At 42.4% G+C, this 16,307-nt stretch overlaps 1 protein-coding gene across 4 annotated transcripts in view; it reads left to right on the top strand.

Moving 5' to 3' along the window:
• The first annotated feature begins 619 nt into the window (after window positions 1-619).
• The window catches only part of LOC147121849 (ral guanine nucleotide dissociation stimulator-like 1), an 81,800-nt gene continuing 66,112 nt past the window's right edge, over window positions 620-16,307 (top strand). Inside the window, exons 1-6 of one of the 4 annotated variants that reach the window (XM_085982353.1) lie at window positions 620-839; window positions 2,749-2,942; window positions 5,029-5,162; window positions 7,481-7,696; window positions 9,424-9,527; window positions 10,239-10,323. In XM_085982353.1, the coding sequence (XP_085838479.1) occupies window positions 2,858-2,942; window positions 5,029-5,162; window positions 7,481-7,696; window positions 9,424-9,527; window positions 10,239-10,323 (624 nt within the window). In that variant the 5' untranslated portion in view covers window positions 620-839; window positions 2,749-2,857. Of the gene's footprint in view, window positions 840-1,364; window positions 1,554-2,748; window positions 2,943-5,028; window positions 5,163-7,480; window positions 7,697-9,423; window positions 9,528-10,238; window positions 10,324-16,307 lie in introns of those variants that run through there. The other 3 variants (XM_085982351.1, XM_085982352.1, XM_085982354.1) reach the window with 3 other exon arrangements.

Consider the following 16,307-nt stretch of genomic DNA (forward strand, 5'->3'; position numbering starts at 1 on the left):
CAAGTATATATCTAATTCCCTTTTGCAAGTTACCATTGCATCTGCTTCCACCATCCTTTCACACTGTGTTCTAGATCATCATAACTTGCTGCGTTTATTAGACAAGCTTCTAATTTCCACCAAACCGCCCCCCAAACCCTGGATTTTTTTTGCCAATTATCTTAAATCTGTGTCCTCTGGTTAACAACCCTCTTGTCGCTTTCCTTATTTACGCCATCAAAACCTCTTCTAATTTTGACCGCCTATCAAATGGTCCCATAAAATCATCTTCGCTCCAAGGAGAACAATTCCAGCTTCTCCAGTCAAACTACTTTGTAATATTTTAAAGTGATAGATTGCTAACATATATACATGTATGGCACTGTGGCCAGAGGTCAGTTCCATTCATAAAATTACTGAAAGCAAAAATAAGTGAAACAAAATCTTGGATAGTTGTGTTGTAAACATTCAAGTATACTCCATTTCATAGTTTGCAAGGGTTTTTTTTAATTATATAAAATGAGTTCTGATCACCTTGTCATATATGTTGTCGGTGACCTCACAATGGTGATTCTTGCAGTATAAACTGTAACCATGGAGAGTGTTTTTGCTATGACGACACTCGGTAACAGATTGTTAAGTCAAGTCAAATGTGGAAACATACCAACTGATATAGACACCCACATGCGTGGACTTCTTGAGTTTTACTCTAAGTATCTCGGAAACAGTCGAAAGATAAAAGAAAGCATTTTTTTTCTCTCAAACACTTTTGATGTGTTGAGCAAAGTTAACTAACTGAAGCAGGGAGAAAGTGCGAATACGTGAGCAGAATCACGCGCGCTCGTTTGAAGAGATTTGAGGTAATTTCAAATGATTTTGTGTTGGCCAGAATTTGTAAAAATTGGAATTTTTGGTCCAATGAATCATTAAACTAAATAATGTAGTACAGTGCAGCTGATTAGAGGTTTCAGATGACTCCATGGGGGCATACGCATTTGCTGAATGTGTCAGAAATGCGGACTTTATTCCAGTGGGACTGCAAAAGAGGGCTTTGGGCCAATTTTTCTAGTCTGCGCGGTACTGATTAAATGCTACCACATTGTGAGTCATGGTGTGGAGATGCCGGAGTTGGACTGGGGTGGACAAATGTAAGAAGTCACAACACCAGGTTATAGTCCAACAGCTTTATTTGAAATCACAAGCTTTCGGAGCGCTCCGAATGCTTGTGATTTCAAATAAAGCTGTTGGACTATAACCTGGTGTTGTGTGACTTCTTACATTGTGAGTCAGCAGGGTCGAGCCTCGCTCAGTAACTTATTCCCACCTGGGAATGCTGTTGATCGGGTACAGTCTGGTGGTGATCTTTGAATTGATTTTTCTTTTTAAAACTTTGCCTGGAGGGTTGCCGGTTGAGTGTTTATTGAAGCCTATGTAATGTGACCTTGTAAGCAGTTCTATAATGGCTAAGGAAGAGAGGCTTTCTTGATGCAGCAAGTGAACCTTGGCTTCTCCCTTGGGTCATGTTTCCAGCACAGGCGTTTCAACACCACAGGCACTTGTTTCTTTTAGCAAAGGTAACTGCTTAAAACATTTTAAATTCTCATCCTTGTGTTCAAATCCCTCCATGGCCTCGTCCATCCCTATCTCTCTAACCTCCTACAACCCTCCTGGAACTCTGCGTTCCACCAACTCCCACTTCCTTTGCCCCAGCATTGGTGGCCAAATTTTCAGAAGTCTAGGCCATAAGCTGTATAATTCCCTCCTTAAACATCTCCACACCTCTCCTTTTTTAAGAAGCTCAAAAAACCTACCTCTGACTAAGCTTTTAGCCACCTGCCCTAATGTCTCCTTCTTTGGCTCGGTATCAGTTTTTGTCTGATTACACTCCTGTGAAGTGCCATGTGACATCTTGCTACGTTAAAGGCACTATTTGAACGTTGTAACAACTTCACTGTACAGCTAATGTCTCGTCATCGAAAATGAGCAGAACAAGAGCAGTTAAGTTGCCCTGTTAAGTAATGCTACGTGGTCACTAGTACTAAACGTGTAACTGAAAATTAGTGGCAATTTGACCATATCGGAGCATCTTATTAGACATCTTCAACTAGACCTGACTTTCGGATGTCTAAGCCTTAGTAATCTAACCCTCAGAGCCCAGACAACCAAGTATTCTTTGTGCTTCTATTTTATCATTTTCTTGGTTTGCCCTGTTTGAATTTTGTGATACTGAAGGTTTGTAAAGGTCTGGGTCTTTTTAAACACTCCTGCCTTATTGGTGGAGAAAGTCAAATCAGAACACCAAGATCTGTTCGTATAAGTATCTTCAGATGTGTACACGATAATTTTATATGTGAGCCCTGTGGCTCCACCTGTGCAACCCACTTCCCCCCCCCAAAAAAAGACAAAAACTTGAACACCATCACCTCCAAGTCACACACCGACTTGGCCATATATCGCCGTTCCTTCATTGTCGCTGGCTCAAAATCCTGGCGCCCCCTACCTGAGGACACTGGGAATACCTTCACCACACTGACTGCAGCAGCTCAAGAAGGCCCACCGCCACCTTCTCTAGGGCAACTAAGGATATGCAGTCAATGCCGGCCTTGCTAGTGGCACCCAAGAATTAATTAAAAATAAACAGCCTTAATCTATTAAGTTTAAAATTACAGCATTAGAAGTTGCCAAATTACCAATTGGAGTTCTATTTCTAAACATTTTGTTTACCCTATTGGAACAGTTACTGATTCTGCTTTGCACGTATATTTCCAGTGCTATAGCCTCAATTCTCCGAGCCTGGCTGGACCAGTGCTCCGAAGACTTCCGGGAAGTTCCGAATTACACGTGCCTCCAGAAATTACTCTCCTATCTGAAACAGACAATGTCAGGTTCTGATCATGAGCAACGGGCCCAGAACCTCCTCGAGCAGTTTCAGAAGCAAGAATTGGCAGAACGGGAGCTGGACAGTAAGAGAAATCCTTGTGTTGCAAACAAACAAAAGTTGCTTTAATTTTTTTAAAGGGTGTGGGTGGTGGTGGTCCCATTTTGATGATGGCTGTGAATGCAATTCTGGAGCATATTTTAAATTCATCCCTGAAAAATTATATTGCACCTTGCATGTGGAGTAAGATCAGATCTAGAACCACTTTTATTCCGAATCCCATTCCTTCAAAGAAAATCTGCTTTGGTTGCTGTATTGGAAATCCCCTCGAGTCAGGTGTTTATGCACCATTTAAACTATTAACGAAGAATAAAGGGGGAAAAGTTGGAATAATTTATTTATGACGAGCGTCAGAGTATGGAATGCTTTTACCACAAGTAACATCATTTAAGAGGGAATTGGGTAATCAGTGAAACAATATAAAAGGAGAAGGGACAGGGAAATGAGATGAATCCAGTTGAGAGTTAAGACCAGCACAGGCACCTTTGGCCAACTGGCTGCCTTCTATGTTGTAATTTCTGTGATTCAAAGTGAATCGTCTTTATAAATAGCTTGAATTGCTGCCAGCTAAATTGTTAACTCTGACTTGATGATAACTCAAAAGATACTGAGTATTTGAGGCACTATGAAAGACAAGATGGTCTAATTATACAATAGATTGTGATGGAATTATTCGGATTAGTACAATGTCATTTTGCCACTTAGTTCGTTCGTGATCTTTTAGACCAGTGTTGTCTAATAGAAATCAGCTACTAGCCACACCTGTGGCTACGGCAACACCGTTTTAGCCACATGCACTAATTTTAGTAGGAAACAAAGTACAGGAAACTTTGTTATCCGGAGGCTGTGTCCAGCAAGCTCGAGCCACCGGCAAAAATCAGGAGCCGTTTTGTTAGGATTTTTTTCTTCTCGTGGCTTTTTTTTTCCAACAGTCAGGCTCTGGAAAGTTTCTCTGAAGCTGTTGCTAAGCTACAGAGACGCTTCCAAGGTACGGGCTGACTGTTTAGAAGCTGTTGCTAAGCAACAGTGTTTGTTGTCAGATACGGAGATGAAAAGCTCCGTATGCTTCAACATTAACGCTGGTGTGTCTGGCAGTTTTGAGGGAACGGCAACAGCTCGGTGCCGGATAGCACAAAGTTTCCTGTATCTGCATATTCCAGAATTACCAATTGCATATATGCATGGACGGATGAAAGAATCCATTTTGGATGCCTCATTATAACCATTCAGGAGTTCATCTGGTCATGATGTGTAAAACTTTTCCATTTTGAATGGAATTCTGAAGTAAACTGATCAGGACACCCACTGCATACCCATGAGTTCATGGAGAGTTTGCCACTCTGTCCAGGGTTTTGACGTTCAGTTGGGTTTCCTTTTGGATTTTTGAAATTACTTCAGAATTTATAGTACAGCTAAGTGGGCTAGAAAGAAATCACAAAATGAGTGCTGTGCTGACATTTACTGGAAGAGGCTCCTTTTTTGTGTTTGTGCCAAATACTTATTTTCCACTCCTAACTTTCTGTAAAGACTAAATCTGTCAAGAATCACAGAGGCCTTTCCAGCATTCTCTCCCACTTCTGGTCAGAATCCAGGGCCAGGGAACGTTTACCACCTCTTCTCCACGCCTGCCACCCCCCCTCGAGGTTACATTATGGTCCAATTTCACCAAGCAGCATTTATTGTGAGAGTCTGTGCAATTTTCTTTTTTAACTGTGGCTGCCAATGGTATTTTTGTTATGGTCTGTGACTTGCTGTATTATCAGGTTATTTTAAAACCAGAACTGTTAAGTCGGTTGTAAGATTTGCTCAGGCACAGATTAGCTCCCCATCCACTGTGTCTGCTTAATCGGGACACATCAATAAATAAAATGGTTTTCTTGTCAGTTGAGTGCTCCCATTAAAGAGGCTTTGACTGCAGTGTCATACAATATTACTTTTACCAAATCTAGGTAATAAATACAGATGTACAAAAACTGATTACCTTTTTAAACCAGTGCACAATTTCCAATCATGCAAGTTTGAGCCCCAGTGCATTTTGTTAGAGGTTAGAGGTTTTGGTTTTAAGTGCTGTGAACTTTGGGCACACAATAAATGTCTTTTCAATTGCACAGATAGTTACCATGGCAACCTCACTTTCAGCCTGGGAGAGGAAGGGGATGTAGAAATAGATGGAGTTGAAGAAAAACAGGATTTTCTCTCCTTCCCATCAGGCATAGTGGCACAGCAGCTGACGTATATGGATGCTGTAAGTAAACAAGAATTTGGAGCCATTTTGTCAGGGGCGATTGCCCAATTACTCTGAAGCATGATGTTTCCGTCTAAAGTAAGCATCCCAATCTCTCCTCACATCGTTAATACTATTAGTGCTGTGTCAGTCACTAGTTCACTTCACAATATGTAGCGTTCCAAGGCTTCAAAACATGTTGTTTGACATGTGACTTCAATATCAAGATTGGAATGTCCGTGTCAGTGAAAACTTCAACAGCCGCCTTTGTTTTTCGGAATATGAATGTCATGTGAAATAAGTAGCTTGGGAGAAGACTGTAAACCCCTTATTGTAACTTCCCGTATTGGGCTTCTGTACAATGGATAAGTAGTATTTCAGGATAAAAGCTGCAATGTTCAGAGCTGGGATAAAAATCCATAACAAATATTGAGCAGACCAGTGTAATTTTTTTTTTAATTTGCAAATAAAACCTGATTCCTGTGTGTGTGTGTGTGTGAGGGAAAAAAAGTTTGGTGGCAAACTTTGCATTTTGACACGTTATATCATTGTAATAAATTCAATCACTTGAGCGGGATATCATTGGGATTTTAATGGAATACAGTTGGCCGGGGTGTGAAACCAGCATTTTACCCGATCCAGTCAGTTTCCCGATGAACAGGTTAGGTTAAAATTACAACCCATGGTCTTCCCTCAAAACAAAAAAATAGTTTTATAAAAACTTAAAGTCTTTTAGAGTCTAACTTAGGAGTATAGTGTTATTGAAACTCTTTCTTTATGCAAGTCTTCTCACATTTCATAGGTTTTTGGGAGGGGGCGATTTTTTTTTTTTTTTTATATATACAAAAAGTTATGCAAATTGAGCTCCTTCAGCCAAGGCCTGCTATCCACCTTTGCAAACATCGCTGGATTCAGGTAGTCAAGTACCTGCAGGTTTACCACCCTTAGCCCACTCCCCTTCCTCATTTACATGCTGCCCGTGGTGACATCATCCGCAGACATGGGGGTTAGCTTCCATATGTATGCTGACGATACCCAACTCTACCTCTCTGCCATCTCTCTCGACCCCCTCCACTGCCAATGTGCTGTTAGACTGAGGGGAGATAAGTTTGCTGGCAAACTCTTTATTACAATGATTGTATTTTGACACGTTATATCAATCACTTGAGTGGGATATTATTGCGATTTTAATGGAATACAATCGGCTGGGGTGTGAAACTAGTTGTGCATGAGCCACGAATTTCCTCCTATTGAACATGGGGAAGCTCCCACCGGAAACTGTGTACCACTCCCCAACCACCATCTCTGGCAGAGCCAAACGGTCCGCACTCTCAGCGTCCTATTCAATCCCGTCACAAAGACCATTCAATTCCACCCTAACATTGCCTACCTTTGCTCGTACTTCAGCCCATCTTCCACTAAAACCCTCATCCATGCCTTTGACACCTCCAGATTTGACTGTTCCAATGCTCTCCTGCCTGACCTCCCAGGAGCTCCTCCAAAACTCTGTTGTCCATATCCTATCCTGCACCAGGCCCCATTCACCTATCATTCCTGTCCTCGTTGACCAACACTAACTTCCGGTCTCTCAACACCTCCAGTTTAAAATGATCATCCTTGTGTTTAATCCCCCTTGGTTTGCCCCCTCCTATCCCTCTAACCTCTTTCACCCCCCTCCCAAACTCACCATTTCTCTAACTTTGGCCTCTTGTGCCTATGCCCCACGCTCTGGAATTTCCTCACTCAACATTTCCACCTCTCCATCTGCCTCTCCTCCTTTTATGACCCTCCTTAAAACCTACCTCTTTGACCAAGCTTTTGGTCACCCATCCTAATATCGCCTTCTTTGACTCGCCATCCATTTATGTCTGATTTTGTGTCTGTGAATCTAATGGAGATGGTTTTCTACATTGTAGTTGCTGTTGTTCTCTCTCATCTTGTTTTTGACCTCTCCCAAAGCTTCTGTTCAGGCAGTGATCTTAGTTTTCATTTCAAGACCATGTCTAACCACATATGTAGGATGCAGTGTTCCATTGCAATTAATTAGATTTAACAAATTATACTTAGTGATTATAGTTGGTGTTGCCAAACATTTTAATTTTAGCATATGCAGTTTGTGAAAAGTATCTAGTCTGTTCAAAAATAATCTTTGATTTCACTGTGCACATTATATCTATGTGCTGCAAACCATGCCTTTCAGCTTTAACTGTGCTATTGCAAAGTAGTGAGGCTAATTGACCCTTAAATGCAGGATTATTTGTATTTGTTACTTCAGTGTTAAAGTGGTCCATGGTAATGGAAACCTCTTTAGTCTTAGCTTATTTTTTATTTCCGATCAGGAACTGTTCAAGAAAGTTGTCCCCCACCACTACCTGGGTTGCATCTGGCCCTGGCAGGACAAAAAAAAAAACAAGCACCTGGCACCTACCATCCGGGCCACCATCACCCAGTTCGACATTGTCACCAAATGTGTCATCAGCACCATATTGAGGGACAGGCAGCTGAAGCCACAGCAGCGAGCCAAAATTATCGAGAAGTGGATAGACATTGCCCAGGTAACGCATTGCTTATCCATTAAGCCTAGGTGAGAGGCCAAAGCCCCACAGTGTGGGAAGTCACCAAGGTTGAAGAGAAGCCTGTAAGCCAAGACCAAGCAGATCAGGACCAGATGATTAGGTGTTGCCAAGCTCGGGGTTTGAAAACTTACTAGATTGTAGGAAGAGAAGACCCGAGGGAGGGAGGTTTTCGAAGAGGAGTTGAAGGTTTCTGTAGAATGGCAAATCCTGGTCATTCATAATTTCTGTAGTTCTATAGTGCTGAGAGCTTGGCAGCTTAAATCAGTATAATTTATATTTCCTCAACAACAAGAAATTGTTGCTAGAAATTGTATCCCTTAGCTTTAAGTAACAGAGTAAATTGGTTAACAATCTCTCCTTAATTCCCAGTGCCTATTACTGTATTTGTTTTGTTGGCTCTTGTGCATTAGAGATCCCGTGGTCACATCGTAGTCAGGCATCGCTTAATTATACAAAATATGTGGCGTCCATGTGTCTGGATTTTAACAAAATGCTTCAGTGATCATCTTACATTTTTAAAAATGCAAAGCCATCGTTGGCTGGGCTCTGGGTCAAGACCTCTGCCCTGTCTAACTAAGTCGAAGCTTTATTCACTTTTGATTTCCTTCAGGAAAAATACGGCAGGACTTCTGAAGAGGAAGAGATTGGGGTTACATAGCTAACATTTCATGCCCTGAGTTAATGCCTGCATTTGAAGATTGACATTTTATAAAAGATACATATAATTTATGTGGAGGAAGAAAGCAAACTGATTTCAGGTTTTTAATTGCACTTCAAAAATGAAGTTGATTATCGGACATTGCATAGCATAGTTTGCCTTCCTCTCCAGCTGTAATTCATGTTTCTATTTTATTTTCAATTTTCTCCCTGCCTGCCCAAATGCTTGCTGATATATGATCCCATGCCCATAGGACTGCCCTCCAACATCTCACCTAAATGGCTGTTCGTTATATGTTTGCCCAAAGCACTCAATGTTGGCACACTAACCAGTAGTTGGGAGGAAGGGAAGAAATCTCGTCCAAGACCGGGTCTGTCCTCGCCTGATACCTGTATAATATTTTGCCACAGGCTTGATTAGATAAAGGTCAGGAGTGGAAATCCTCACTGTTTTCTTTTCTCCCTTCCTCCGTAGGGCGAAGGGTATGGAGGGCACTCCCGCTGCTGTCCTGGCTGAGATTAGCTAGCTCTGTATCGACCGTCTTATTTTAGTCCACGTGTAGCTAATAAAAGTGCACTAGCTTTTCTGATTTGATATGCTTTTCTTTAGATTATTTTCTTGTGCTACAGGTCCTGCCCTTCTGCTCTTTTTATGTTGGTTATTAGTATTTATTATCCATCTATCGGCAGAATACAATGGGCAGGAAGACTTCCTCATATACCCCAACAGCACCTCCCCCGCCCCCCCCCCCCCAAAAAAAGGTGCATCCTGATCATTCATTCTGAAGCTTCCTTCAGTGTCCATGACCATGTAGGCCACCTGCCAAAAGTTGGCAAACGATGAGCTGAAAAGGTTGTCGTAGAGGAAAAATAAGTGAATAACAAGCTTTGAGTTCCCAAGAAATGTGAAAATGTTTTTCCATGAAATCTGTTTTTAATGCTGTTATTTTCACAGCTGACCCTTTTTTGGTAGAACAGTTCAAAGCCTGAGGTACCAAGAAACCAGGAGCCACTGATATTTACACAGTACTCTCTTGTTTTCCTAATAGGAATGCAGGATCATGAAGAATTTCTCCTCGCTCCGTGCCATTCTTTCAGCCATGAAGTCGAAGCCCATCTATAAATTGAAGAGGACTTGGGTTACTGTATCAAAGTAAGTTCCTTTTCCAAGATAGCCATGTAATATTTTTAATCAATATGGTGGTGATGAGTTGCAGATTCTACCCTGAGTGCCCTTGCACGGTGAGCTTCAGATCCCAGATTTGTTGGCAGGGCTACCAGAGGCACCATGTGTGCCCCTAACAGCTGGCTCAGTGCCAGAAGTCTGTCTTCCTTTGGCTAGAGAATGAGGAGTTGCTGAGCAGTTGTCTTCAGTAGAATAATAACTGTTCAACAGCTTAATTTTCAAACTCTCTTATTCCATTACTGATCGTCTAGTAGATGTAACTTGCCTCAAAATTCTCCCTCTGCGGATGTGCTGTGCTCGGTTTGTCAGATGGTGGTTTGTATGAGTATGTAAGATGGTGGTTTGTATGAGTTGCTAAAAGCGCAGAGATGATGCAGTCCTTCATCTTCCGAGGAAGTGTGCTTAAATTTTTTAAATCATGCACCTGTAGTTTCATCCCTGTGATACAGACCGTTTGATCCTGCCCTGATTTTTAGGTTTCTCGCAGGTTTATCTTGCTGCCATGGGATTTGGTGAAGGGTAGCTAAGGCCATTCATTGCTTTTGGTTCTGCAAAGCTCTTAACCCCTGCACCACCTGCCTTTATTTTTGCTACCTGTTTCACGTCTGAACCCTTGACCGCAGTTAGTTAATCTGCCTCTATCCTCTCATGACTAATTTGTCTCATTCTCTTGACTAGGGACAGCATGTTGATGTTTGAAGAGCTTTCAGAAATATTCTCCAATCGAAATAACCATCTGATCAGCCGAGAGCTGCTAATGAGGGTAAGATGTTGGACTTGGCCCAGTGTATCCATATTTGTGGTGTGTTCAGTGTTTTTAAAAAAAAACTGATCGCTGAATGCACATGGGTGTTGTCAGCCAATCAAGCATTAGGGGGATAAGTGCACTGTGTACTAGGTGGTCTGGCTTGGCTCGATTCTTCAAAGCCTTGTGTTAGTCTTGATACATATAATGGAGGTGGATATTATAATTAACTTTTTTTAATAAATAAACTTCTAACTTGGGTATGATGCCAATGATGCAACCGTAGTAATGAACACTGAGAAAGAATCTATCTTGGAAATTTGAACTCTTCTAACAAAGTATAAAGTGGGATTTGTGCCAACATTTTTTCCTTTTTTGCTTTGCGCACTGGGAGGGCCTTGTAATTAAAACCCAAGGTGCAGCAACTTGCACATTTAATTAGTTCCCATAAGTAATTATTAGTTAAATTATCACCTGTTTTTCTTCCTTTTCCTTTTTTATTCTCAATGATGAGGATTAGTAGCTGCATGAGAACTGGGACATATTTATACTCAATAGCTTTGTTTGCCGAATATTTTAGATTGTAACTATCTTAATTTCATATAGTTTTGTACTAAAACAGTCATAAATTAGAGCATCTGGCATCATATTCAGCAAGTTTCATACCTCTATAGAGAGCCATATACTTCGAGAATGCTGATTATGCTCTCTGGGCCAAGACCCAGTTTAATAACTACTACTACTACTACTACTTCTCTCTGGTCTGCATGGCAAAAAATATGATGGTGTTTTTTGATGGTATTACAGGAATATTCTGAAGGACAGCTAAGCATACCAAAGCTTTAGAGTTTCAAAAAAACAAACCTTACTGGGAATACACATTGGTCACATTTTGGATTTGGCAGGCAACACCTGGCTCTTGGTATCTTAAAGACCAAAACACATTCAATCAAATTGAGAGGTTTGAAAGGCTTGCCTGTTTTAAAGTGTGTGTTGCTTGGTTTGATTGTGCAATGCCCGGCAGTCGTTCAACAAAAAATAAGTTGATGTAACTTTTATTTGCTAGGTTTGGCAGTACGACAACAATTCAGTTCAGCTGAATTATATTTGTTTTTTTTTAAAAAGAATATGATTCACCTCGAGCACATGGCACACGTTGTTTATTAGACTTCTAGGAATTACAACAACTATATTCTTCTCCCCTCCTCCTCCTCCTCCTCCTCCTCTTCTCTCTTGCCCCCTCCCCCCACCATCATTGTCGCCGAGCTGTTTTCCATGCTTGGCTCCCTGAGGAGAAATTTTTTTCCCCCCTTGTTTAGGCCTCCCCTTTTTAAGCAAGTTATTCACCTTTATTGATTTGGATTAAAGTGTTCAATAGGGTTGGGGGAGGGGGGAAGCAAATCTAAGCAGATAGCGCAACTACTGGTACAGATGCTTTTGCTAGTGTTTAAGAAAATGGTAATATTCTAAAGATGGATGGCACCCATCGCTAGGGGACTGTACCTTACAATTCATAAATATGTATTTTAATCTTAAAGTCCTTCCTAAGTTTTACTTATTTCATTAAACTGACTGACAGCAAGGACTCTGAGCTGAAACAGGACTTCCAGGAGGCCTAAATTTGCTTCTGCATCTCCTATAATAGAATATTCATGCGTGTTTAAAATAGAATGGCCAGCACAGTAGTCACGAACATCAAGTAAAATCCCACATTCGTGAAATGGCCTCTCTGCCAGTTGTAGCGACTGTTCAGTGCATCTTGTGCTGTTTTAGGGAACATTGAACCAACTGCCCTGTGCATACAATATAACATCCGCTGGTATGTTTATCATTACCATAAGATACCAAGAAGCCATTGTTTTTGGCCCCTGCCAGAAGCTCCCTCCCTTGCTCAGTCTGAACCGGACTGTGAAAAACCTTAGCATCCTGTTTCACCCAGAGCTGAACATCTCATCCTCTCCATCACCAAAACCACTTTTGTCTAGCCTCCATAAATTTAAATGTGGTTCACACTTGGCAGCCAGTACCCAGTCTTGCTAGTCGATCACTCCCCTCACTGACCTAAGTTGGCTCTCTTTTACCCCAATGCACTGAACTTAAAGTACTCATTTCAAACCTCTCTACAGCCTTGCCTCACCTATCTCTGAAACTTCCTACCGCCCCCCCCCGTATCACCTCCCAACCCTTCACCCAGCTCTACTCTTTTTATTCACCCCCTCCCTTCACTGCACCATTTGGTGGCAGAGCCTTTGGTTGCTTCAGCCCAACTTTGGAACTCCTCCTTAATTTCCTGCACCTCTCCACTTCAAAAACCTTCTGAAAACTCATCTTTTCAGCCAAGTTATCAGTCATCACTCCTAACTCTCTCATTATGGCCATTCCTTTTATCTGGTTCATTCCTCCACTTGCTAAGTGATTAATTAGACCTGGTGTTGGTTAATTATAAAAATCTTGGTGCTCATTGTTTGTAGAACAGAAAATTGTCAAAGCATGGATTTTCTGTTTAATTCCTAATCAATTTCAGATATAGTCAAAGCATTTTTGTTCTGTATTTGAAGAGGACTAACTGCAGTATTTTTATTAGGAGGTCATGATTCTGAGTTCTAAAAGCATAAATCTGTCAGACTCTCCATTTTCTGAACTCTAATAAGATCTCTTGTCCTGACTGACTACCTTGCCATCAAGGTGCTTGCCTCAGAATTTCCCCTATCCTATGCCACCACATCGGTCTCTTGCTCCCTGTCCACCTTTCGTTATCCTTGGGCATATTCTAATGGAAGACTAAATTGGGTACACAATAGCAGCCTTTCTATTGAATGGTTTTTATTTTTAGCACACGGTATTGAATATTGAACCAATTTCTATCTGGGGTGAATCCGAAAGTAGCTTATTTTTGTAGTTGCAAATGTGCACCATGAAGGATGGTTCCTCTTGTGAGTTTCTTTAAAGAATATATAGGCGAAAATGCAAATTCAAATGATGTAACTGTTTAGTAAAGGTTTCTCCTGTAATAATATGTAAAAGGAATATTGATGCATTGCTCATGATTTCTGTAAAGTCTGTGGGTTGTATATTGAATTAATACACAGACTACAAGAGTAACTTAAAACAGGACTTTACTATTCGAAGGTCAGGGCGAATCTGCCCAATAAATCCTGACACCGCACTTATATACCGGTGTGGTCACCGTCGGTATTACAGTATACAGCAGCCAACAAAATAGTGCCATACCTAAAATAGTTCTCTTAAAGGTAGACTGTTACATACAATAGTTCTCTTAAAGGTAGAACAGTTACATACACCACAATCCTCCCTTTTTAGCTTACAACATACTATTTCCCATTAACATAACATATATATAACTTTATACAAAACAGTTCACAGATTCAGTCTCTCTGGAGGTTTCCTGACTCTGTCCGGATAACGCCTCGGTGGCGTAGTAGTTTCCGGCGGGGTAGTAGGTTCTTCTGGCAAGGTCGATTCGGCTTGAAAGGCAGTGCCAGGTTCATCTGGTTCCAGTATTACCAGATCGGAGGTAGGTGCTCTGGGTATCTCTGTTTCAACATTAACCGTGTAAGGTTGTGGAGTAGGGTGGCCCTTTGTGGCTGACCCTATGATCTGGTCAACATGGCGTCTTATTATGCTGTCACCAATGTCCACGGTATACATCAGTGGCCCTAGCCTTTTTCCAATAGTTCCAGGCTGCCATTTCTCGGTACGGTAGTCCCGGGCCAAAACTTGTTGACCTATCTGAAAAGATCTAGTTGGCCTTTCATTCATGCCCTGGAATTGCCGGTTCTCTACGTCCCTTCTGACGTTTGGCTTAAGCAAATCCAGTCGGCATCTTAGTCTTCTATTGAAAAACATCATGGCGGGAGTTTGATTGGTGACCGCATGTGTTGCATTCCTGTACGCCAGTAAGAAGTTATCTACCTTATGTTGCAAGTTGAGGGCTTCATTACCCATGGCCTTTATGGCCTTCTTGAAGGTCTGGACAAACCTCTCAGCTAATCCATTGGTGGCGGGATGGTATGGGGCAGACGTGTAGTGCTTGACCCCATTGCTTTTCAAGAACTTCCTGAATTCTTCGGACACAAATTGCGGTCCATTATCAGAACAGATCTGTTCCGGCAGGCCATTCCTGGCAAAAATGGTCCTTAATACTGTGATGGTTTTTTCCGTGGTGGTGGAGGACATCTTTATTACTTCCGGCCATTTGGAGTGTGCATCCACCGCGATTAGGAACATGGAGTCCATAAATGGACCAGCAAAGTCGATGTGTACCCTTTGCCAGGGAGATGAGGGCCACGCCCATGGATGCAGAGGAGCTTGTGGTGGTGCGTTTTGGACCTTCTGGCATCCTAGACAGCTTTTAGTTATTTCTTCGATGTCTCCATCAATACCTGGCCACCACACAAACGCTCTTGCTAGGTTCTTCATTTTCACTCCACCCAGATGCCCCTCATGCAGCTCCTTTAGCACCTTACTCTGACGTTTGGGTGGAATCACCACTCTAGATCCGCACATCAAAGTTCCTCGACACACTGACAGCTGTTCTTTTCTTTGCAAAAATGCTGGCAGCGTTGGTTCGCCCTGTGCTGGCCATCCCTCCACTGTTAAATCGTAGACTCGTGAGAGAGTCGGGTCATTTCTTGTTTCGTTTTCAATCATCGAATTTGTCACTGGTAGACATTCCACTATGGATGAGTGGAACAACTCTACCGGGTCCACTGCAGCCGCCTCTTCTACTACCGGCAACGGTAGGCGCGATAACCCATCAGCATTTCCATGCTGTTTGGACCTTTTGTATTCGATGTCATATTGGTGTGCCCCCAGTAACACGGACCACCTCTGTAACCTTTGCGCAGTCATGGTGGAAACGGCCTTGTTAGGGTTGAATATGGCCACCAACGGCTGGTGGTCTGTCAGTAATGTGAACTTCTTGCCTTGCAGGTAATGATTGAATTTCTTTACTCCCCACACAAGGCTGAGGGCCTCCCTATCTATCTGGGCATAATTTTTCTCAGCGGAGGTCAATGATCGGGACGCAAATGCGACTGGCCTTTCCGAGCCATTTGGTAACTTGTGTGAAAGTACTGCTCCAATTCCATAAGGGGAAGCATCACAAGCTAGACGAAGAGGTAACGTTGGGTTGAAATGAGCCAACACTTCCTCAGAGGTAATCAACGCCTTGCTTCTGCGAAAGGCCTTCTTACAGTCCTCGCTCCACTTCCATGGTATTTCTTTCCGCAACAGAGCATTCAGCGGATGCAGCACCGTGGATAGATTTGGCAGGAACTTGTGATAATTTATCAACCCCAAAAACGATCTCAACTGTGATACGCTTTCCGGAGCGGGGGCCTTCACGACAGCTTCTATCTTGTCAGGTGACTTGTGAAGCCCCTCTCGGTCAATGACATGACCGCAGTACGAGATTCCTTTCTGGAAGAACTCACATTTCTGGCGATTAACTCGAAGGCCATATTCCTTCAACCTGGTGAGCACCAGTTTCAAATTTGTGAGGTGTTCCTCCTCGTCCTCTCCCGTAATCAGGATATCGTCCAAGTAACACTGCGTGCTGGGAATACCCTGTAAGACCTGCTCCATGGCCCTCTGCCAAATTGCTGGAGCCGAAGCTACTCCGAAAACCAGTCTATTATAACGATACAAGCCTCTGTGTGTGTTGATCGTGAGATACTGGCGCGACTCTTCCTCCACTTCCATTTGTAAGTATGCTTGTGCCAGGTCTATCTTTGTGAAGTGTTTTCCCCCAGCCAATGAAGCAAAGATATCCTCAATCCGCGGAAGCGGGTATTGTACCGTGTGAAGCACCGGATTAACCGTGATCTTGAAGTCTCCGCAGATGCGGACCTTTCCCGGTCCCCCTGGCTTGTTGCTTGATGAAGACTTCATGACGGGAACAATGGGCGTGGCCCACTCACTCCAGTCCACCTTCGACAGTACCCCTGATCGTTCAAGTTCTTCCAGTTCTGCCTCCACAG

The sequence above is a fragment of the Somniosus microcephalus genome, chromosome 3, assembly GCF_052327205.1.
Source record: "Somniosus microcephalus isolate GS21.2 chromosome 3, FLI_Smic_1.0, whole genome shotgun sequence".
NCBI lineage: Eukaryota > Metazoa > Chordata > Chondrichthyes > Squaliformes > Somniosidae > Somniosus > Somniosus microcephalus.